Source organism: Oncorhynchus masou, unplaced genomic scaffold (genome assembly GCF_036934945.1).
Source record: "Oncorhynchus masou masou isolate Uvic2021 unplaced genomic scaffold, UVic_Omas_1.1 unplaced_scaffold_532, whole genome shotgun sequence".
NCBI classification, from domain to species: domain Eukaryota; kingdom Metazoa; phylum Chordata; class Actinopteri; order Salmoniformes; family Salmonidae; genus Oncorhynchus; species Oncorhynchus masou.
The window spans coordinates 88,724-114,858 of record NW_027011729.1 but is presented as its reverse complement, the minus strand read 5'-3'; the positions used below and the strand labels follow the sequence as shown (position 1 = coordinate 114,858).

Sequence of the window (26,135 nt, the reverse complement as noted above, 5' to 3'; positions counted from 1 at the left end):
GGTTAGACTCTGTTACTACTACTACTACTACCCTCTATAACAGGTTAGACACTGTTACTACTACTACTACTACCCTCTATAACAGGTTAGACTCTGTTACTACTACTACTACTACCCTCTATAACAGGTTAGACTCTGTTACTACTACTACTACTACCCTCTATAACAGGTTAGACTCTGTTACTACTACTACTACCCTCTATAACAGGTTAGACTCTGTTACTACTACTACTACCCTCTATAACAGGTTAGACTCTGTTACTACTACTACTACTAACCTCTATAACAGGTTAGACTCTGTTACTACTACTACTACTACCCTCTATAACAGGTTAGACTCTGTTACTACTACTACCCTCTATAACAGGTTAGACTCTGTTACTACTACTACTACTACCCTCTATAACAGGTTAGACTCTGTTACTACTACTACTACTACCCTCTATATCAGGTAAGACTCTGTTACTACTACTACTACTACCCTCTATAACAGGTTAGACTCTGTTACTACTACTACTACTACCCTCTATAACAGGTTAGACTCTGTTACTACTACTACTACTACCCTCTATAACAGGTTAGACTCTGTTACTACTACTACTACTACCCTCTATATCAGGTAAGACTCTGTTACTACTACTACTACTACCCTCTATTACAGGTTAGACTCTGTTACTACTACTACCCTCTATAACAGGTTAGACTCTGACTCTGTTACTACTACTACTACTACCCTCTATAACAGGTTAGACTCTGTTACTACTACTACTACTACTACTACTACCCTCTATAACAGGTTAGACTCTGTTACTACTACTACTACCCTCTATAACAGGTTAGACTCTGTTAACAGGTTAGACTCTGTTACTACTACCCTCTATAACAGGTTAGACTCTGTTACTACTACTACTACCCTCTATAACAGGTTAGACTCTGTTACTACTGCTACTACTACCCTCTATAACAGGTTAGACTCTGTTACTACTGCTACCCTCTATAACAGGTAAGACTCTGTTACTACTACTACCCTCTATAACAGGTTAGACTCTGTTACTACTACTACTACTACCCTCTATATCAGGTAAGACTCTGTTACTACTACTACCCTCTATAACAGGTTAGACTCTGTTACTACTACTACTACTACCCTCTATAACAGGTTAGACTCTGTTACTACTACTACCCTCTATAACAGGTTAGACTCTGTTACTACTACTACTACCCTCTATAACAGGTTAGACTCTGTTACTACTACTACTACTACCCTCTATAACAGGTTAGACTCTGTTACTACTACTACTACTACCCTCTATAACAAGTTAGACTCTGTTACTACTACTACCCTCTATAACAGGCAAGACTCTGTTACTACTACTACTACTACCCTCTATAACAGGTTTGGCACTGTTTCTACTCTCTAACAAGTTGACTAATGTAACAGACAGACAGACAGACAGACAGACAGACAGACAGACAGACAGACAGACAGACAGACAGACAGACAGACAGACAGACAGACACAGACAGACACAGACACAGACAGACACAGACAGACACAGACAGACAGACAGACAGACAGACAGACAGACAGACAGACACAGACAGACAGACAGACAGACAGACAGACAGACAGACAGACAGACAGACAGACACAGACAGACACAGACAGACAGACAGACAGACAGACAGACAGACAGACAGACAGACAGACAGACAGACAGACAGACACAGACAGACAGACAGACAGACAGACACAGGCAGACACAGACAGACAGTCAGACAGACAGACAGACAGACAGACAGACAGACAGACAGACAGACAGACAGACAGACAGACAGACAGACAGACAGACAGACAGAGGCAGACACAGACAGACAGTCAGACAGAGAGACAGACAGACAGACAGACAGACACAGGCAGACACAGACAGACAGTCAGACAGAGAGACAGACAGACAGACAGACAGACAGACAGACAGACAGTCAGACAGAGAGACAGACAGACAGACAGACAGACAGACAGACAGACAGACAGACAGACAGACAGACAGACAGACAGTTGCATCTGTACTAGGACCCCTTGTCTAATGCTTCTCCATCTAACTCTAGTTCAGACAGACAGACAGACAGACAGACAGACAGACAGACAGTTGCATCTGTACTAGGACCCCTTGTCTAATGCTTCTCCATCTAACTCTAGTTCTTGTGAGACTGATTCTGATTGGAGCGTGGTCCAGCTGCTTCCTGTCAGTGGCACCTACTTCCTGTTGTCTTCCTGATGGACCCCCCGTCGTACAACGCTCAGTCCGAGGCCCCCCACTATCCCCCCGCTCCCACGACCGCCATAGTAACCATCCCCTCCCTTCCTCCCCACCACCCAACACCAACCACACCCCCACCCACCTACGGAGAAGCAGGTAGGTGTGTGTGTGTGTGTGTGTGCGTGTGTGTGTGTGTGTGTGTGTGTGTGTGTGTGTGTGTGTGTGTGTGTGTGTGTGTGTGTGTGTGTGTGTGTGTGTGTGTGTGTGTGCATTTGCATGCGTGTGTTTGTGTTCTCCTCTCTGATTGGTTGTCTCTGTAGTCACCATGCAGACGGACCAGTTTCCTGTCCTGACTCCGCCCACCAGGCAGTCACTACCCAGTCAGGAGCAGACTGGCTTCTTCCTCTACCAATCAACACAAAGTAACTACCTATCAGAACCATTTAGAAAGTGGTGAAATATAATTGGCTCTGATCAGAACTCTCTATAGACATGGTTCTGATCATAACTCTCTATAGACATGGTTCTGATCATAACTCTCTATAGACACGGTTCTATAGACATGGTTCTGATCACAACTCTCTATAGACATGGTTCTGATCACAACTCTCTATAGACATGGTTCTATAGACATGGTTCTGATCACAACTCTCTATAGACATGGTTCTGATCAGAACTCACTATAGACATGGTTCTGATCACAACTCTCTATAGACATGGTTCTATAGACATGGTTCTGATCACAACTCTCTCTCTGTCAGTCAACATGGAGACAGTGCAGCAGCATTCCCCGACGGTGGTGATCATCCAATCAGAGGCTGTGGGTCCGATGGGCGACGCCCCCTGTATGACACGGTGTTCTAACTGTCATCAGCGCGTCACGACGGTCGTCACCAACAGGCCTGGCGTGGCTGCGTGGGCCATGTGTGGCCTGCTGACACTCCTGGGGTAACAGACACACACCTGGCATGGCTGCATGGGCCATGTGCGGCCTGGTTAATGCTCACTACAACATTGATATCGGCCCTCTGATGCCTCCTGAGCAATAACCGTAATAGCAAATGTGTGTGTGTGTGTGTGTGTGTGTGTGTGTGTGTGTGTGTGTGTGTGTGTGTGTGTGTGTGTGTGTGTGTGTGTGTGTGTGTGTGTGTGTGTGTGTGTGTGTGTGTGTGTGTGTGTGTGTGTGTGTGTGTGTGTGTGTGCGTGTGTGCGTGTACAGGTTCGTCTGCGGGTGCTGTCTGATCCCGTTCCTGGTCGCAGGGTTCCAGGACGCTCATCACTCCTGCCCGCTCTGCCACGCCCACCTCCACATACACACCAGGTGACATCATCACTACAAGATGTGACATCATCACTACATGACATTATTTGTATTTATTATGGATCCCCATTAGTTCCTGTCAAGGCAGCAGCTACTCTTCCTGGGGTTTATTATGGATCCCCATTAGTTCCTGCCAAGGCAGCAGCTACTCTTCCTGGGGTTTATTATGGATCCCCATTAGTTCCTGTCAAGGCAGCAGCTACTCTTCCTGGGGTTTATTATGGATCCCTATTAGTTCCTGCCAAGGCAGCAGATACTCTTCCTGGGGTTTATTATGGATCCCCATTAGTTCCTGCCAAGGCAGCAGCTACTCTTCCTGGGGTTTATTATGGATCCCCATTAGTTCCTGCCAAGGCAGCAGCTATTCTTCCTGGGGTTTATTATGGATCCCCATTAGTTCCTGCCAAGGCAGCAGCTACTCTTCCTGGGGTTTATTATGGGTCCCCATTAGTTCCTGTCAAGGCAGCAGCTACTCTTCCTGGGGTTTATTATGGATCCCCATTAGTTCCTGCCAAGGCAGCAGATACTCTTCCTGGGGTTTATTATGGATCCCCATTAGTTCCTGCCAAGGCAGCAGCTACTCTTCCTGGGGTTTATTATGGATCCCCATTAGTTCCTGCCAAGGCAGCAGATACTCTTCCTGGGGTTTATTATGGATCCCCATTAGTTCCTGCCAAGGCAGCAGATACTCTTCCTGGGGTCCAGCTAAATTAAATCAGTCAGAAAATGTTTAAAAAGTGACAATATTATTCAGATTTCAATACACACTAGGTATGTGCCCTCAGGCCCCTTCTCCACTACCACGTACTGTATCTACAACACAAATTCCATGTGTACGTGTGTGTATAGTGCATATGTCATCTTGTGTCTGTATGTATGTGTCTGTGCCTATGTTTGTGTTGTAGATACACTGTTTGTCACAGTCCATAAGGGGTATTTTTATCTGTTTTTTTATCTGATTCTATTGTTACCTGATGTGGAATAGAGTTCCATGTAGTCATGGCTCTATGTAGTACTGTGTGCCTCCCATAGTCTGTTCTGGACTTGGGGACTGTGAAGAGACCTCTGGTGGCATGTCTTGTGGGGTATGCATGGGTGTCTAAGCTGTGTGCCAGTAGTTTAGACAGTGGCACATTCAGTATGTTAATACCTCTCACAAATACAAGTAGTGATGAAGTCCACCTCCACTTTGAACCAGCCCCCACAATATTAATGTTAGTTCTCTGAGTACGTCCACGGGCCAGCCGTGCTGCCCTGTTCTGAGCCAATTCAAAAGTCCCTCTTTGTGGCACCTGACCACACGACTGAACAGTAGTCCAGGTGTGACAAAGCTAGGGCCTGCCTTGTTGATAGTGCTGTTAACCTCTTGAAACTAGGGGGCACTATTTTTATTTTTGGAAAAATAATGTTCCCAAAGTAAACCGCCTATTTCTCAAGACCAGATGCTAGAATATGCATTTAATTGACAGATTAGGATAGAAAACTCTCTAAAGTTTCCAAAACTGTCAAAATATTGTCTGTGAGTATAACAAAACTGTTATTGCAAAACCCTGAGGAAAATCAAACAAGGAAGTGGCTTCTATTTTGAAAACTCCATGTTCCATAGCCTGCCTTCGCTCCATTTAAAGGGATATCAACCAGATTCCTTTTCCTATCGCTTCCTCAAGGTGTCAACAGTCGTGAGACATAGTTTCAGGCTTTTATTTTGAAAAATGAGCGAGAACGATAACATCGCGTCATTGTATGGCCGGGTCCCAGCCGCATTTTGTTTGCAGAGTTTGGGCAGCCATTGCCGTTCCCTCTCCGACTGAAAAAGCGTCAAGAAGTTAAAGAACACCCTCTGTGTTCTTTTAGACAGGTAACTCTTTATCCACAATACAGGGGGTGTAAAGCCACAACACTTACGTTTTTCCATCAGCAGACTATGATCGATAATATCAAATGCTGCACTGAAGTCTAATGAAACATCTACCACAATATTTTGACTATCAATTTCTCTCAGCCAATCATCATTTGTGTAAGTGGTGTGCTTGTTGAAAGTCCTTCCCTATAAGCGTGCTGGAAGACTTCATTTGTTTACTGTAAAATAGCATTGTATCTGGTCAAACACCATTTTTTCCAGAAGTTTACTAAGGGTTGGTACCAGGCTGATTGGTCAGCATGTTAGGGTTGGTAACAGGCTGATTGGTCAGCATGTTAGGGTTGGTAACAGGCTGATTGGTCGGCTATTTGAGCCAGTAAAGAGGGCTTTACTATTCTTAGGTAGCAGAATGACTGTAGCTTCCCTCCAGGCCTGAGGGAACAGACTCTCTCGTAGGCTTGGATTGAAGATGTGGCAGATAGGAGTGGCAATATCGTCCACTATTATCCTCAGTAATTTTCCATCTAGATTGTCAGACCCCAGTGGCTTTTCATTGTTGATAGACAACAATAATTTCTCAATTTGCAGTACATTTGCCAATCAGTTGTGCAGCCAGACTTACTGACCATTCCTTTTGCCTCATCCCTCTCAACCACACCATTTTTCAATTCCTTATCAATCCTCTCAACCACACCATTTTACAATTCCTTATCAATCCTCTCAACCACACCATTTTTCAATTCCTTATCAATCCTCTCAACCACACCATTTTACAATTCCTTATCAAACCTCTCAACCACACCATTTTACAATTCCTTATCAATCCTCTCAACCACACCATTTTACAATTCCTTATCAATCCTCTCAACCACACCATTTTACAATTCCTTATCAATCCTCTCAACCACACCATTTTACAATTCCTTATCCATCCTCTCAACCACACCATTTTACAATTCCTTATCAATCCTCTCAACCACACCATTTTACAATTCCTTATCAATCCTCTCAACCACAACATTTTACAATTCCTTATCAATCCTCTCAACCACACCATTTTACAATTCCTTATCAATCCTCTCAACCACACCATTTTACAATTCCTCATCAATCCTCTCAACCACACCATTTTACAATTCCTTATCAACCCTCTCAACCACACCATGATACAATTCCTTATCAATCCTCTCAACCACACCATTTTACAATTCCTTATCAATCCTCTCAACCACACCATTTTACAATTCCTTATCAATCCTCTCAACCACACCATTTTACAATTCCTTATCCATCCTCTCAACCACACCATTTTACAATTCCTTATCAATCCTCTCAACCACACCATTTTACAATTCCTTATCAATCCTCTCAACCACACCATTTTACAATTCCTTATCCATCCTCTCAACCACACCATTTTACAATTCCTTATCAATCCTCTCAACCACACCATTTTACAATTCCTTATCCATCCTCTCAACCACACCATTTTACAATTCCTTTTCAATCCTCTCAACCACACCATTTTACAATTCCTTATCAATCCTCTCAACCACACCATTTTACAATTCCTTATCAATCCTCTCAACCACACCATTTTACAATTCCTTATCAATCCTCTCAACCACACCATTTTACAATTCCTTATCAATCCTCTCAACCACACCATTTTACAATTCCTTATCAATCCTCTCAACCACACCATTTTACAATTCCTTATCAATCCTCTCAACCACACCATTTTACAATTCCTCATCAATCCTCTCAACCACACCATTATAGAATTCCTTATCAATCCTCTCAACCACACCATTTTACAATTCCTTATCAATCCTCTCAACCACACCATTTTACAATTCCTTATCAATCCTCTCAACCACACCATTTTACAATTCCTTATCAATCCTCTCAACCACACCATTTTACAATTCCTTATCAATCCTCTCAACCACACCATTTTACAATTCCTTATCAATCCTCTCAACCACACCATTTTACAAATCCTTATCAATCCTCTCAACCACACCATTTTACAAATCCTTATCAATCCTCTCAACCACACCATTTTACAATTCCTTATCAATCCTCTCAACCACACCATTTTACAATTCCTTATCAATCCTCTCAACCACACCGTTTTACAATTCCTTATCAAACCTCTCAACCACACCATTTTACAATTCCTTATCAATCCTCTCAACCACACCATTTTACAATTCCTTATCAATCCTCTCAACCACACCATTTTACAATTCCTCATCAATCCTCTCAACCACACCATTATAGAATTCCTTATCAATCCTCTCAACCACACCATTTTACAATTCCTTATCAATCCTCTCAACCACACCATTTTACAATTCCTTATCAATCCTCTCAACCACACCATTTTACAATTCCTTATCAATCCTCTCAACCACACCATTTTACAATTCCTTATCAATCCTCTCAACCACACCATTTTACAATTCCTTATCAATCCTCTCAACCACACCATTTTACAATTCCTTATCAATCCTCTCAACCACACCATTTTACAATTCCTTATCAATCCTCTCAACCACACCATTTTACAATTCCTTATCAATCCTCTCAACCACACCATTTTACAATTCGTTATCAATCCTCTCAACCACACCATTATAGAATTCCTTATCCATCCTCTCAACCACACCGTTTTACAATTCCTTATCAATCCTCTCAACCACACCATTTTACAATTCCTTATCAATCCTCTCAACCACACCATTTTACAATTCCTTATCAATCCTCTCAACCACACCATTTTACAATTCCTTATCAATCCTCTCAACCACACCATTTTACAATTCCTTATCAATCCTCTCAACCACAACATTTTACAATTCCTTATCAATCCTCTCAACCACACCATTTTACAATTCCTTATCAATCCTCTCAACCACACCATTTTACAATTCCTTATCAATCCTCTCAACCACACCATTTTACAATTCGTTATCAATCCTCTCAACCACACCATTATAGAATTCCTTATCCATCCTCTCAACCACACCGTTTTACAATTCCTTATCAATCCTCTCAACCACACCATTTTACAATTCCTTATCAATCCTCTCAACCACACCATTTTACAATTCCTTATCAATCCTCTCAACCACACCATTTTACAATTCCTTATCAATCCTCTCAACCACACCATTTTACAATTCCTTATCAATCCTCTCAACCACACCATTTTACAATTCCTTATCCATCCTCTCAACCACACCATTTTACAATTCCTTATCAATCCTCTCAACCACACCATTGTACAATTCCTTTTCAATCCTCTCAACCACACCATTTTACAATTCCTTATCAATCCTCTCAACCACACCATTTTACAATTCCTCATCAATCCTCTCAACCACACCATTTTACAATTCCTTATCAACCCTCTCAACCACACCATGATACAATTCCTTATCAATCCTCTCAACCACACCATTTTACAATTCCTTATCAATCCTCTCAACCACACCATTTTACAATTCCTTATCAATCCTCTCAACCACACCATTTTACAATTCCTTATCCATCCTCTCAACCACACCATTTTACAATTCCTTATCAATCCTCTCAACCACACCATTTTACAATTCCTTATCAATCCTCTCAACCACACCATTTTACAATTCCTTATCAATCCTCTCAACCACACCATTTTACAATTCCTTATCCATCCTCTCAACCACACCATTTTACAATTCCTTATCAATCCTCTCAACCACACCATTTTACAATTCCTTATCAATCCTCTCAACCACACCATTTTACAATTCCTTATCCATCCTCTCAACCACACCATTTTACAATTCCTTATCAATCCTCTCAACCACACCATTTTACAATTCCTTATCAATCCTCTCAACCACACCATTTTACAAATCCTTATCAATCCTCTCAACCACACCATTTTACAAATCCTTATCAATCCTCTCAACCACACCATTTTACAATTCCTTATCAATCCTCTCAACCACACCATTTTACAATTCCTTATCAATCCTCTCAACCACACCGTTTTACAATTCCTTATCAAACCTCTCAACCACACCATTTTACAATTCCTTATCAATCCTCTCAACCACACCATTTTACAATTCCTTATCAATCCTCTCAACCACACCATTTTACAATTCCTCATCAATCCTCTCAACCACACCATTATAGAATTCCTTATCAATCCTCTCAACCACACCATTTTACAATTCCTTATCAATCCTCTCAACCACACCATTTTACAATTCCTTATCAATCCTCTCAACCACACCATTTTACAATTCCTTATCAATCCTCTCAACCACACCATTTTACAATTCCTTATCAATCCTCTCAACCACACCATTTTACAATTCCTTATCAATCCTCTCAACCACACCATTTTACAATTCCTTATCAATCCTCTCAACCACACCATTTTACAATTCCTTATCAATCCTCTCAACCACACCATTTTACAATTCCTTATCAATCCTCTCAACCACACCATTTTACAATTCGTTATCAATCCTCTCAACCACACCATTATAGAATTCCTTATCCATCCTCTCAACCACACCGTTTTACAATTCCTTATCAATCCTCTCAACCACACCATTTTACAATTCCTTATCAATCCTCTCAACCACACCATTTTACAATTCCTTATCAATCCTCTCAACCACACCATTTTACAATTCCTTATCAATCCTCTCAACCACACCATTTTACAATTCCTTATCAATCCTCTCAACCACAACATTTTACAATTCCTTATCAATCCTCTCAACCACACCATTTTACAATTCCTTATCAATCCTCTCAACCACACCATTTTACAATTCCTTATCAATCCTCTCAACCACACCATTTTACAATTCGTTATCAATCCTCTCAACCACACCATTATAGAATTCCTTATCCATCCTCTCAACCACACCGTTTTACAATTCCTTATCAATCCTCTCAACCACACCATTTTACAATTCCTTATCAATCCTCTCAACCACACCATTTTACAATTCCTTATCAATCCTCTCAACCACACCATTTTACAATTCCTTATCAATCCTCTCAACCACACCATTTTACAATTCCTTATCAATCCTCTCAACCACACCATTTTACAATTCCTTATCCATCCTCTCAACCACACCATTTTACAATTCCTTATCAATCCTCTCAACCACACCATTGTACAATTCCTTTTCAATCCTCTCAACCACACCATTTTACAATTCCTTATCAATCCTCTCAACCACACCATTTTACAATTCCTCATCAATCCTCTCAACCACACCATTTTACAATTCCTTATCAACCCTCTCAACCACACCATGATACAATTCCTTATCAATCCTCTCAACCACACCATTTTACAATTCCTTATCAATCCTCTCAACCACACCATTTTACAATTCCTTATCAATCCTCTCAACCACACCATTTTACAATTCCTTATCCATCCTCTCAACCACACCATTTTACAATTCCTTATCAATCCTCTCAACCACACCATTTTACAATTCCTTATCAATCCTCTCAACCACACCATTTTACAATTCCTTATCAATCCTCTCAACCACACCATTTTACAATTCCTTATCCATCCTCTCAACCACACCATTTTACAATTCCTTTTCAATCCTCTCAACCACACCATTTTACAATTCCTTATCAATCCTCTCAACCACACCATTTTACAATTCCTTATCAATCCTCTCAACCACACCATTTTACAATTCCTTATCAATCCTCTCAACCACACCATTTTACAATTCCTTATCCATCCTCTCAACCACACCATTTTACAATTCCTTATCAATCCTCTCAACCACACCATTTTACAATTCCTTATCAATCCTCTCAACCACACCATTTTACAATTCCTCATCAATCCTCTCAACCACACCATTTTACAATTCCTTATCAACCCTCTCAACCACACCATGATACAATTCCTTATCAATCCTCTCAACCACACCATTTTACAATTCCTTATCAATCCTCTCAACCACACCATTTTACAATTCCTTATCAATCCTCTCAACCACACCATTTTACAATTCCTTATCCATCCTCTCAACCACACCATTTTACAATTCCTTATCAATCCTCTCAACCACACCATTTTACAATTCCTTATCAATCCTCTCAACCACACCATTTTACAATTCCTTATCAATCCTCTCAACCACACCATTTTACAATTCCTTATCCATCCTCTCAACCACACCATTTTACAATTCCTTATCAATCCTCTCAACCACACCATTTTACAATTCCTTATCAATCCTCTCAACCACACCATTTTACAATTCCTTATCCATCCTCTCAATCACACCATTTTACAATTCCTTATCAATCCTCTCAACCACACCATTTTACAATTCCTTATCAATCCTCTCAACCACACCATTTTACAATTCCTCATCAATCCTCTCAACCACACCATTTTACAATTCCTTATCAACCCTCTCAACCACACCATGATACAATTCCTTATCAATCCTCTCAACCACACCATTGTACAATTCCTTTTCAATCCTCTCAACCACACCATTTTACAATTCCTTATCAATCCTCTCAACCACACCATTTTACAATTCCTTATCAATCCTCTCAACCACACCATTTTACAATTCCTTATCAATCCTCTCAACCACACCATTTTACAATTCCTTATCCATCCTCTCAACCACACCATTTTACAATTCCTTATCAATCCTCTCAACCACACCATTTTACAATTCCTTATACATCCTCTCAACCACACCATTTTACAATTCCTTATCAATCCTCTCAACCACACCATTTTACAATTCCTCATCAATCCTCTCAACCACACCATTATAGAATTCCTTATCAATCCTCTCAACCACACCATTTTACAATTCCTTATCAATCCTCTCAACCACACCATTTTACAATTCCTTATCAATCCTCTCAACCACACCATTTTACAATTCCTTATCAATCCTCTCAACCACACCATTTTACAATTCCTTATCAATCCTCTCAACCACACCATTTTACAATTCCTTATCAATCCTCTCAACCACACCATTTTACAATTCCTTATCAATCCTCTCAACCACACCATTTTACAATTCCTTATCAATCCTCTCAACCACACCATTTTACAATTCCTTATCAATCCTCTCAACCACACCATTTTACAATTCCTTATCAATCCTCTCAACCACACCATTTTACAATTCCTTATCAATCCTCTCAACCACACCATTTTACAATTCCTTATCAATCCTCTCAACCACACCATTTTACAATTCCTTATCAATCCTCTCAACCACACCATTTTACAATTCCTTATCAATCCTCTCAACCACACCATTTTACAATTCCTTATCAATCCTCTCAACCACATTTTTTTACAATTCGTTATCAATCCTCTCAACCACACCATTATAGAATTCCTTATCCATCCTCTCAACCACACCGTTTTACAATTCCTTATCAATCCTCTCAACCACACCATTTTACAATTCCTTATCAATCCTCTCAACTACACCATTTTACAATTCCTTATCCATCCTCTCAACCACACCATTTTACAATTCCTTATCAATCCTCTCAACCACACCATTCTACAATTCCTTATCAATCCTCTCAACCACAACATTTTACAATTCCTTATCAATCCTCTCAACCACACCATTTTACAATTCCTTACCAATCCTCTCAACCACACCATTTTACAATTCCTCATCAATCCTCTCAACCACACCATTTTACAATTCCTTATCAACCCTCTCAACCACACCATGATACAATTCCTTATCAATCCTCTCAACCACACCATTTTACAATTCCTTATCAACCCTCTCAACCACACCATGATACAATTCCTTATCAATCCTCTCAACCACACCATTTTACAATTCCTTATCAATCCTCTCAACCACACCATTTTACAATTCCTTATCAATCCTCTCAACCACACCATTTTACAATTCCTTATCCATCCTCTCAACCACACCATTTTACAATTCCTTATCAATCCTCTCAACCACACCATTTTACAATTCCTTATCAATCCTCTCAACCACACCATTTTACAATTCCTTATCCATCCTCTCAACCACACCATTTTACAATTCCTTATCAATCCTCTCAACCACACCATTTTACAATTCCTTATCCATCCTCTCAACCACACCATTTTACAATTCCTTTTCAATCCTCTCAACCACACCATTTTACAATTCCTTATCAATCCTCTCAACCACACCATTTTACAATTCCTTATCAATCCTCTCAACCACACCATTTTACAATTCCTTATCAATCCTCTCAACCACACCATTTTACAATTCCTTATCAATCCTCTCAACCACACCATTTTACAATTCCTTATCAATCCTCTCAACCACACCATTTTACAATTCCTTATCAATCCTCTCAACCACACCATTTTACAATTCCTCATCAATCCTCTCAACCACACCATTATAGAATTCCTTATCAATCCTCTCAACCACACCATTTTACAATTCCTTATCAATCCTCTCAACCACACCATTTTACAATTCCTTATCAATCCTCTCAACCACACCATTTTACAATTCCTTATCAATCCTCTCAACCACACCATTTTACAATTCCTTATCAATCCTCTCAACCACACCATTTTACAATTCCTTATCAATCCTCTCAACCACACCATTTTACAAATCCTTATCAATCCTCTCAACCACACCATTTTACAAATCCTTATCAATCCTCTCAACCACACCATTTTACAATTCCTTATCAATCCTCTCAACCACACCATTTTACAATTCCTTATCAATCCTCTCAACCACACCGTTTTACAATTCCTTATCAAACCTCTCAACCACACCATTTTACAATTCCTTATCAATCCTCTCAACCACACCATTTTACAATTCCTTATCAATCCTCTCAACCACACCATTTTACAATTCCTCATCAATCCTCTCAACCAAACCATTATAGAATTCCTTATCAATCCTCTCAACCACACCATTTTACAATTCCTTATCAATCCTCTCAACCACACCATTTTACAATTCCTTATCAATCCTCTCAACCACACCATTTTACAATTCCTTATCAATCCTCTCAACCACACCATTTTACAATTCCTTATCAATCCTCTCAACCACACCATTTTACAATTCCTTATCAATCCTCTCAACCACACCATTTTACAATTCCTTATCAATCCTCTCAACCACACCATTTTACAATTCCTTATCAATCCTCTCAACCACACCATTTTACAATTCCTTATCAATCCTCTCAACCACACCATTTTACAATTCGTTATCAATCCTCTCAACCACACCATTATAGAATTCCTTATCCATCCTCTCAACCACACCATTTTACAATTCCTTATCAATCCTCTCAACCACACCATTTTACAATTCCTTATCAATCCTCTCAACCACACCATTTTACAATTCCTTATCAATCCTCTCAACCACACCATTTTACAATTCCTTATCAATCCTCTCAACCACACCATTTTACAATTCCTTATCAATCCTCTCAACCACAACATTTTACAATTCCTTATCAATCCTCTCAACCACACCATTTTACAATTCCTTATCAATCCTCTCAACCACACCATTTTACAATTCCTTATCAATCCTCTCAACCACACCATTTTACAATTCGTTATCAATCCTCTCAACCACACCATTATAGAATTCCTTATCCATCCTCTCAACCACACCGTTTTACAATTCCTTATCAATCCTCTCAACCACACCATTTTACAATTCCTTATCAATCCTCTCAACCACACCATTTTACAATTCCTTATCAATCCTCTCAACCACACCATTTTACAATTCCTTATCAATCCTCTCAACCACACCATTTTACAATTCCTTATCAATCCTCTCAACCACACCATTTTACAATTCCTTATCCATCCTCTCAACCACACCATTTTACAATTCCTTATCAATCCTCTCAACCACACCATTGTACAATTCCTTTTCAATCCTCTCAACCACACCATTTTACAATTCCTTATCAATCCTCTCAACCACACCATTTTACAATTCCTCATCAATCCTCTCAACCACACCATTTTACAATTCCTTATCAACCCTCTCAACCACACCATGATACAATTCCTTATCAATCCTCTCAACCACACCATTTTACAATTCCTTATCAATCCTCTCAACCACACCATTTTACAATTCCTTATCAATCCTTTCAACCACACCATTTTACAATTCCTTATCCATCCTCTCAACCACACCATTTTACAATTCCTTATCAATCCTCTCAACCACACCATTTTACAATTCCTTATCAATCCTCTCAACCACACCATTTTACAATTCCTTATCAATCCTCTCAACCACACCATTTTACAATTCCTTATCAATCCTCTCAACCACACCATTTTACAATTCCTTATCAATCCTCTCAACCACACCATTTTACAATTCCTTATCCATCCTCTCAATCACACCATTTTACAATTCCTTATCAATCCTCTCAACCACACCATTTTACAATTCCTTATCAATCCTCTCAACCACACCATTTTACAATTCCTTATCAATCCTCTCAACCACACCATTTTACAATTCCTCATCAAACCTCTCAACCACACCATTTTACAATTCCTTATCAACCCTCTCAACCACACCATGATACAATTCCTTATCAATCCTCTCAACCACACCATTGTACAATTCCTTTTCAATCCTCTCAACCACACCATTTTACAATTCCTTATCAATCCTCTCAACCACACCATTTTACAATTCCTTATCAATCCTCTCAACCACACCATTTTACAATTCCTTATCAATCCTCTCAACCACACCATTTTACAATTCCTTATCCATCCTCTCAACCACACCATTTTACAATTCCTTATCAATCCTCTCAACCACACCATTTTACAATTCCTTATACATCCTCTCAACCACACCATTTTACAATTCCTTATCAATCCTCTCAACCACACCATTTTACAATTCCTCATCAATCCTCTCAACCACACCATTATAGAATTCCTTATCAATCCTCTCAACCACACCATTTTACAATTCCTTATCAATCCTCTCAACCACACCATTTTACAATTCCTTATCAATCCTCTCAACCACACCATTTTACAATTCCTTATCAATCCTCTCAACCACACCATTTTACAATTCCTTATCAATCCTCTCAACCACACCATTTTACAATTCCTTATCAATCCTCTCAACCACACCATTTTACAATTCCTTATCAATCCTCTCAACCACACCATTTTACAATTCCTTATCAATCCTCTCAACCACACCATTTTACAATTCCTTATCAATCCTCTCAACCACACCATTTTACAATTCCTTATCAATCCTCTCAACCACATTTTTTTACAATTCGTTATCAATCCTCTCAACCACACCATTATAGAATTCCTTATCCATCCTCTCAACCACACCGTTTTACAATTCCTTATCAATCCTCTCAACCACACCATTTTACAATTCCTTATCAATCCTCTCAACTACACCATTTTACAATTCCTTATCCATCCTCTCAACCACACCATTTTACAATTCCTTATCAATCCTCTCAACCACACCATTCTACAATTCCTTATCAATCCTCTCAACCACAACATTTTACAATTCCTTATCAATCCTCTCAACCACACCATTTTACAATTCCTTACCAATCCTCTCAACCACACCATTTTACAATTCCTCATCAATCCTCTCAACCACACCATTTTACAATTCCTTATCAACCCTCTCAACCACACCATGATACAATTCCTTATCAATCCTCTCAACCACACCATTTTACAATTCCTTATCAATCCTCTCAACCACACCATTTTACAATTCCTTATCAATCCTCTCAACCACACCATTTTACAATTCCTTATCCATCCTCTCAACCACACCATTTTACAATTCCTTATCAATCCTCTCAACAACACCATTTTACAATTCCTTATCAATCCTCTCAACCACACCATTTTACAATTCCTTATCAATCCTCTCAACCACACCATTTTACAATTCCTTATCAATCCTCTCAACCACACCATTTTACAATTCCTTATCAATCCTCTCAACCACACCATTTTACAATTCCTTATCAATCCTCTCAACCACACCATTTTACAATTCCTTATCAATCCTCTCAACCACACCATTTTACAATTCCTCATCAATCCTCTCAACCACACCATTTTACAATTCCTTATCAACCCTCTCAACCACACCATGATACAATTCCTTATCAATCCTCTCAACCACACCATTTTACAATTCCTTATCAATCCTCTCAACCACACCATTTTACAATTCCTTATCAATCCTCTCAACCACACCATTTTACAATTCCTTATCCATCCTCTCAACCACACCATTTTACAATTCCTTATCAATCCTCTCAACCACACCATTTTACAATTCCTTATCAATCCTCTCAACCACACCATTTTACAATTCCTTATCCATCCTCTCAACCACACCATTTTACAATTCCTTATCAATCCTCTCAACCACACCATTTTACAATTCCTTATCCATCCTCTCAACCACACCATTTTACAATTCCTTATCAATCCTCTCAACCACACCATTTTACAATTCCTCATCAATCCTCTCAACCACACCATTTTACAATTCCTTATCAATCCTCTCAACCACACCATTTTACAATTCCTTATCAATCCTCTCAACCACACCATTTTACAATTCCTTATCAATCCTCTCAACCACACCATTTTACAATTCCTTATCAATCCTCTCAACCACACCATTTTACAATTCCTTATCAATCCTCTCAACCACACCATTTTACAATTCCTTATCAATCCTCTCAACCACACCATTTTACAATTCCTTATCAATCCTCTCAACCACACCATTTTACAATTCCTTATCAATCCTCTCAACCACACCATTTTACAATTCCTTATCAATCCTCTCAACCACACCATTTTACAATTCCTTATCAATCCTCTCAACCACACCATTTTACAATTCCTTATCAATCCTCTCAACCACACCATTTTACAATTCCTTATCAATCCTCTCAACCACACCATTTTACAATTCCTTATCAATCCTCTCAACCACACCATTTTACAATTCCTTATCAATCCTCTCAACCACACCATTTTACAATTCGTTATCAATCCTCTCAACCACACCATTATAGAATTCCTTATCCATCCTCTCAACCACACCGTTTTACAATTCCTTATCAATCCTCTCAACCACACCATTTTACAATTCCTTATCAATCCTCTCAACCACACCATTTTACAATTCCTTATCAATACTCTCAACCACACCATTTTACAATTCCTTATCAATCCTCTCAACCACACCATTTTACAATTCCTTATCAATCCTCTCAACCACAACATTTTACAATTCCTTATCAATCCTCTCAACCACACCATTTTACAATTCCTTATCAATCCTCTCAACCACACCATTTTACAATTCCTTATCAATCCTCTCAACCACACCATTTTACAATTCCTTATCAATCCTCTCAACCACACCATTATAGAATTCCTTATCCATCCTCTCAACCACACCGTTTTACAATTCCTTATCCATCCTCTCAACCACACCATTTTACAATTCCTTATCAATCCTCTCAACCACACCATTTTACAATTCCTTATCAATCCTCTCAACCACACCATTTTACAATTCCTTATCAATCCTCTCAACCACACCATTTTACAATTCCTTATCAATCCTCTCAACCACAACATTTTACAATTCCTTATCAATCCTCTCAACCACACCATTTTACAATTCCTTATCAATCCTCTCAACCACACCATTTTACAATTCCTCATCAATCCTCTCAACCACACCATTTTACAATTCCTTATCAATCCTCTCAACCACACCATTTTACAATTCCTTATCAATCCTCTCAACCACACCATTTTACAATTCCTTTTCAATCCTCTCAACCACACCATTTTACAATTCCTTATCAATCCTCTCAACCACACCATTTTACAATTCCTTATCAATCCTCTCAACCACACCATTTTACAATTCCTTTTCAATCCTCTCAACCACACCATTTTACAATTCCTTATCAATCCTCTCAACCACACCATTTTACAATTCCTTTTCAATCCTCTCAACCACACCATTTTACAATTCCTTATCAATCCTCTCAACCACACCATTTTACAATTCCTTATCAATCCTCTCAACCACACCATTTTACAATTCGTTATCAATCCTCTCAACCACACCATTATAGAATTCCTTATCCATCCTCTCAACCACACCGTTTTACAATTCCTTATCAATCCTCTCAACCACACCATTTTACAATTCCTTATCAATCCTCTCAACCACACCATTTTACAATTCCTTATCAATACTCTCAACCACACCATTTTACAATTCCTTATCAATCCTCTCAACCACACCATTTTACAATTCCTTATCAATCCTCTCAACCACACCGTTTTACAATTCCTTATCAATCCTCTCAACCACACCATTTTACAATTCCTTATCATCCTCTCAACCACACCATTTTACAATTCCTTATCAATCCTCTCAACCACACCATTTTACAATTCCTTATCAATCCTCTCAACCACACCATTTTACAATTCCTTATCAATCCTCTCAACCACACCATTTTACAATTCCTCATCAATCCTCTCAACCACACCATTTTACAATTCCTTATCAATCCTCTCAACCACACCATTTTACAATTCCTTATCAATCCTCTCAACCACACCATTTTACAATTCCTTTTCAATCCTCTCAACCACACCATTTTACAATTCCTTATCAATCCTCTCAACCACACCATTTTACAATTCCTTATCAATCCTCTCAACCACACCATTTTACAATTCCTTTTCAATCCTCTCAACCACACCATTTTACAATTCCTTATCAATCCTCTCAACCACACCATTTTACAATTCCTTTTCAATCCTCTCAACCACACCATTTTACAATTCCTTATCAATCCTCTCAACCACACCATTTTACAATTCCTTATCAATCCTCTCAACCACACCATTTTACAATTCGTTATCAATCCTCTCAACCACACCATTATAGAATTCCTTATCCATCCTCTCAACCACACCGTTTTACAATTCCTTATCAATCCTCTCAACCACACCATTTTACAATTCCTTATCAATCCTCTCAACCACACCATTTTACAATTCCTTATCAATACTCTCAACCACACCATTTTACAATTCCTTATCAATCCTCTCAACCACACCATTTTACAATTCCTTATCAATCCTCTCAACCACACCGTTTTACAATTCCTTATCAATCCTCTCAACCACACCATTTTACAATTCCTTATCATCCTCTCAACCACACCATTTTACAATTCCTATCAATCCTCTCAACCACACCATTTTACAATTCCTTATCAATCCTCTCAACCACACCATTTTACAATTCCTTATCAATCCTCTCAACCACACCATTTTACAATTCCTTATCAATCCTCTCAACCACACCATTTTACAATTCCTTATCAATCCTCTCAACCACACCATTTTACAATTCCTCATCAATCCTCTCAACCACACCATTTTACAATTCCTTATCAACCCTCTCAACCACACCATGATACAATTCCTTATCCATCCTCTCAACCACACCATTTTACAATTCCTTATCAATCCTCTCAACCACACCATTTTACAATTCCTTATCAATCCTCTCAACCACACCATTTTACAATTCCTTATCCATCCTCTCAACCACACCATTTTACAATTCCTTATCAATCCTCTCAACCACACCATTTTACAATTCCTTATCAATCCTCTCAACCACACCATTTTACAATTCCTTATCCATCCTCTCAACCACACCATTTTACAATTCCTTATCAATCCTCTCAACCACACCATTTTACAATTCCTTTTCAATCCTCTCAACCACACCATTTTACAATTCCTTATCAATCCTCTCAACCACACCATTTTACAATTCCTTATCAATCCTCTCAACCACACCATTTTACAATTCCTTATCAATCCTCTCAACCACACCATTTTACAATTCCTTATCAATCCTCTCAACCACACCATTTTACAATTCCTCATCAATCCTCTCAACCACAACATTTTACAATTCCTTATCAATCCTCTCAACCACACCATTTTACAATTCCTTATCAATCCTCTCAACCACACCATTTTACAATTCCTCATCAATCCTCTCAACCACACCATTTTACAATTCCTTATCAACCCTCTCAACCACACCATGATACAATTCCTTATCAATCCTCTCAACCACACCATTTTACAATTCCTTATCAATCCTCTCAACCACACCATTTTACAATTCCTTATCAATCCTCTCAACCACACCATTTTACAATTCCTTATCCATCCTCTCAACCACACCATTTTACAATTCCTTATCAATCCTCTCAACCACACCATTTTACAATTCCTTATCAATCCTCTCAACCACACCATTTTACAATTCCTTATCCATCCTCTCAACCACACCATTTTACAATTCCTTATCAATCCTCTCAACCACACCATTTTACAATTCCTTTTCAATCCTCTCAACCACACCATTTTACAATTCCTTATCAATCCTCTCAACCACACCATTTTACAATTCCTTATCAATCCTCTCAACCACACCATTTTACAATTCCTTATCAATCCTCTCAACCACACCATTTTACAATTCCTTATCAATCCTCTCAACCACACCATTTTACAATTCCTCATCAATCCTCTCAACCACACCATTATAGAATTCCTTATCAATCCTCTCAACCACACCATTTTACAATTCCTTATCAATCCTCTCAACCACACCATTTTACAATTCCTTATCAATCCTCTCAACCACACCATTTTACAATTCCTTATCAATCCTCTCAACCACACCATTTTACAATTCCTTATCAATCCTCTCAACCACACCATTTTACAATTCCTTATCAATCCTCTCAACCACACCATTTTACAATTCCTTATCAATCCTCTCAACCACACCATTTTACAATTCCTTATCAATCCTCTCAACCACACCATTTTACAATTCCTTATCAATCCTCTCAACCACACCATTTTACAATTCCTTATCAATCCTCTCAACCACACCATTTTACAATTCCTTATCAATCCTCTCAACCACACCATTTTACAATTCCTTATCAATCCTCTCAACCACACCATTTTACAATTCCTCATCAATCCTCTCAACCACACCATTTTACAATTCCTTATCAACCCTCTCAACCACACCATGATACAATTCCTTATCAATCCTCTCAACCACACCATTTTACAATTCCTTATCAATCCTCTCAACCACACCATTTTACAATTCCTTATCCATCCTCTCAACCACACCATTTTACAATTCCTTATCAATCCTCTCAACCACACCATTTTACAATTCCTTATCCATCCTCTCAACCACACCATTTTACAATTCCTTATCAATCCTCTCAACCACACCATTTTACAATTCCTCATCAATCCTCTCAACCACACCATTATAGAATTCCTTATCAATCCTCTCAACCACACCATTTTACAATTCCTTATCAATCCTCTCAACCACACCATTTTACAATTCCTTATCAATCCTCTCAACCACACCATTTTACAATTCCTTATCAATCCTCTCAACCACACCATTTTACAATTCCTTATCAATCCTCTCAACCACACCATTTTACAATTCCTTATCAATCCTCTCAACCACACCATTTTACAATTCCTCATCAATCCTCTCAACCACACCATTTTACAATTCCTTATCAACCCTCTCAACCACACCATGATACAATTCCTTATCAATCCTCTCAACCACACCATTTTACAATTCCTTATCAATCCTCTCAACCACACCATTTTACAATTCCTTATCCATCCTCTCAACCACACCATTTTAGAATTCCTTATCAATCCTCTCAACCACACCATTTTACAATTCCTTATCCATCCTCTCAACCACACCATTTTACAATTCCTTTTCAATCCTCTCAACCACACCATTTTACAATTCCTTATCAATCCTCTCAACCACACCATTTTACAATTCCTTATCAATCCTCTCAACCACACCATTTTACAATTCCTTATCAATCCTCTCAACCACACCATATTACAATTCCTTATCAATCCTCTCAACCACACCATTTTACAATTCCTCATCAATCCTCTCAACCACACCATTATACAATTCCTTATCAATCCTCTCAACCACACCATTTTACAATTCCTTATCAATCCTCTCAACCACACCATTTTACAATTCCTCATCAATCCTCTCAACCACACCATTTTACAATTCCTTATCAATCCTCTCAACCACACCATTTTACAATTCCTTATCAATCCTCTCAACCACACCATTTTACAATTCCTTATCCATCCTCTCAACCACACCATTTTACAATTCCTTATCAATCCTCTCAACCACACCATTTTACAATTCCTTATCCATCCTCTCAACCACACCATTTTACAATTCCTTATCAATCCTCTCAACCACACCATTTTACAATTCCTTATCAATCCTCTCAACCACACCATTTTACAATTCCTTATCAATCCTCTCAACCACACCATTTTACAATTCCTTATCCATCCTCTCAACCACACCATTTTACAATTCCTTATCAATCCTCTCAACCACACCATTTTACAATTCCTTATCAAACCTCAGGGATTTACCCGTGTTTACAGTGACTTAATGGGTTTATTAGAAATGGGATAAATGTGTCAAGTGCTGTGTCTGTTTGCTCCTCATTACACACCACGGACCAACAAATATTCCTTACGTCCACAGTATAGGAATCACTACAAAACGTATTGTATGACCTCTTATACACTATATTAGGCCCAGCCTGACCTCTTATTCACTATATTAGGCCCAGCCTGACCTCTTATACACTATATAAGGCCCAGCTTGTCCTCTTATACACTATATTAGGCCCAGCCTGACCTCTTATACACTATATTAGGCCCAGCCTGACCTCTTATACACTATATTAGGCCCAGCCTGTCCTCTTATACACTATATTAGGCCCAGCCTGTCCTCTTATACACTATATTAGGCCCAGCCTGACCTCTTATACACTATATTAGGCCCAACCTGACCTCTTATACACTATATTAGGCCCAGCCTGACCTCTTATACACTATATTAGGCCCAGCCTGACCTCTTATACACTATATTAGGCCCAGCCTGACCTCTAATACACTATATTAGGCCCAGCCTGACCTCTTATACACTATATTAGGCCCACCCTGACCTCTTATACACTATATTAGGCCCAGTCTGACCTCTTATACACTATATTAGGCCCAGCCTGTCCTCTTATACACTATATTAGGCCCAGCCTGACCTCTTATACACTATATTAGGCCCAGTCTGAAATCTTATACACTATATTAGGCCCAGCCTGTCCTCTTATACACTATATTAGGCCCAGCCTTTGGAACTTTGGTTTTCCTAGACATGGCTACTATATTGTGATCACTACATCCCATGGATTTGGATACTGCTTTCAAGCACATTTCTGCAGCATTAGGTTTAAGATGTGATCAATACATGTTGATGATTTAATTCCTGTGCTGTTTGTAACTACCCTGGTAGGTTGACTGATAACCTGAACCAGGTTGCAGGCACAGCTTTTTCTTGACTGGGCAGCTTGATGAAAGCCAGTCAATATTTAAATCACCCAGAAAATATACCTCTCTTTTGATATCACATACATTATCAAGCATTTCACACACGTTATCCAGATACTGACTGTTAACACTTGGTGGTCTATAGCAGCGTCCCACCAGAATGGGCTTTAGGTGAGGCTAATGAACCTGTAGCCATATTACTTCAACACTATTTAACATTAAATCCTCTCTAATCTTTACAGTAAAGTGGTTCTGAATATAAACAGAAACACCTCCACCTTTGGCATTTCTGTCTTTTCGGTAGATGTGATAACCATGTATTGCCACCACTGTATCATCAAAGATATTATCTAAGTGAGTTTCAGAGATGATCAGAATATGAATGTCATCTGTTCCTAGCAAGTTATTGACTTGTTTCTTAAGCAACATATGTTAACATTGTCTATTTTCAGCACTTTTCTGGGATGCATGCTTGTTTTCATTGTTTTCTCAACGCTACAGGATGTGACATCATCACCACATGCCATGACATCCTCACTACAGGACGTGACATCATCACTACATGGCGTGATATCATCAATACAGGATGTGACATCATCACTACAGGACATGACATCCTCACTACTGGACATGACATCATCACCACAAGAAGAGAAGGACTGGTGACATCAGAAGCCCTAGTCAGAGTGTCCTCTCATGGCTTTAAACCACTGGACTGTAGACTGGGTTAGGGGATAGAGAGGTTACAGAGGTTAGGGTAGCAGAGGTTAGGGTAGCAGAGGTTAGGGTTCAGAGGTTAGGGTTCAGAGGAGGGAATGAGAACATGGCTGTTGGGTTGAAGCCCGATTACAACATTAATTTACACTGTATTAAATGTCACTGTATTCAATATATTAACTATATCATTTATCATATTGCACACGGTACATTATTTATTTAGTAAATAGTGTATGAATTATATTGTATGTTATATTTCATATGGTATTAAATATATTCTATTTGATA

General features: G+C 38.9%; 1 protein-coding gene across 1 annotated transcript; it reads left to right on the top strand.

Moving 5' to 3' along the window:
• Positions 1-923: 923 nt before the first annotated feature.
• LOC135535922 (lipopolysaccharide-induced tumor necrosis factor-alpha factor homolog) lies at positions 924-26,135 on the top strand. The gene is made up of 6 exons (XM_064962323.1): positions 924-967; positions 2,201-2,417; positions 2,582-2,683; positions 3,023-3,209; positions 3,481-3,582; positions 25,632-26,135. The coding sequence occupies exons 2-6, from the start codon at positions 2,279-2,281 to the stop codon at positions 25,636-25,638; spliced, it is 537 nt and encodes a 178-aa protein (XP_064818395.1). The 5' UTR covers positions 924-967; positions 2,201-2,278; the 3' UTR covers positions 25,639-26,135.

What these genes read in the sequence shown, in the direction of transcription:
- LOC135535922 (XM_064962323.1), top strand. Translation starts at nt 2,279, where the DNA reads ATGGACCCCCCGTCGTACAACGCTCAGTCCGAGGCCCCCCACTATCCC. An exon ending in ACCCACCTACGGAGAAGCAG is followed by an intron (nt 2,418 to 2,581) that starts GTAGGTGTGTGT and finishes TTGTCTCTGTAG; the next exon opens with TCACCATGCAGACGGACCAG. An exon ending in GGCCTGCTGACACTCCTGGG is followed by an intron (nt 3,210 to 3,480) that starts GTAACAGACACA and finishes GTGCGTGTACAG; the next exon opens with GTTCGTCTGCGGGTGCTGTC.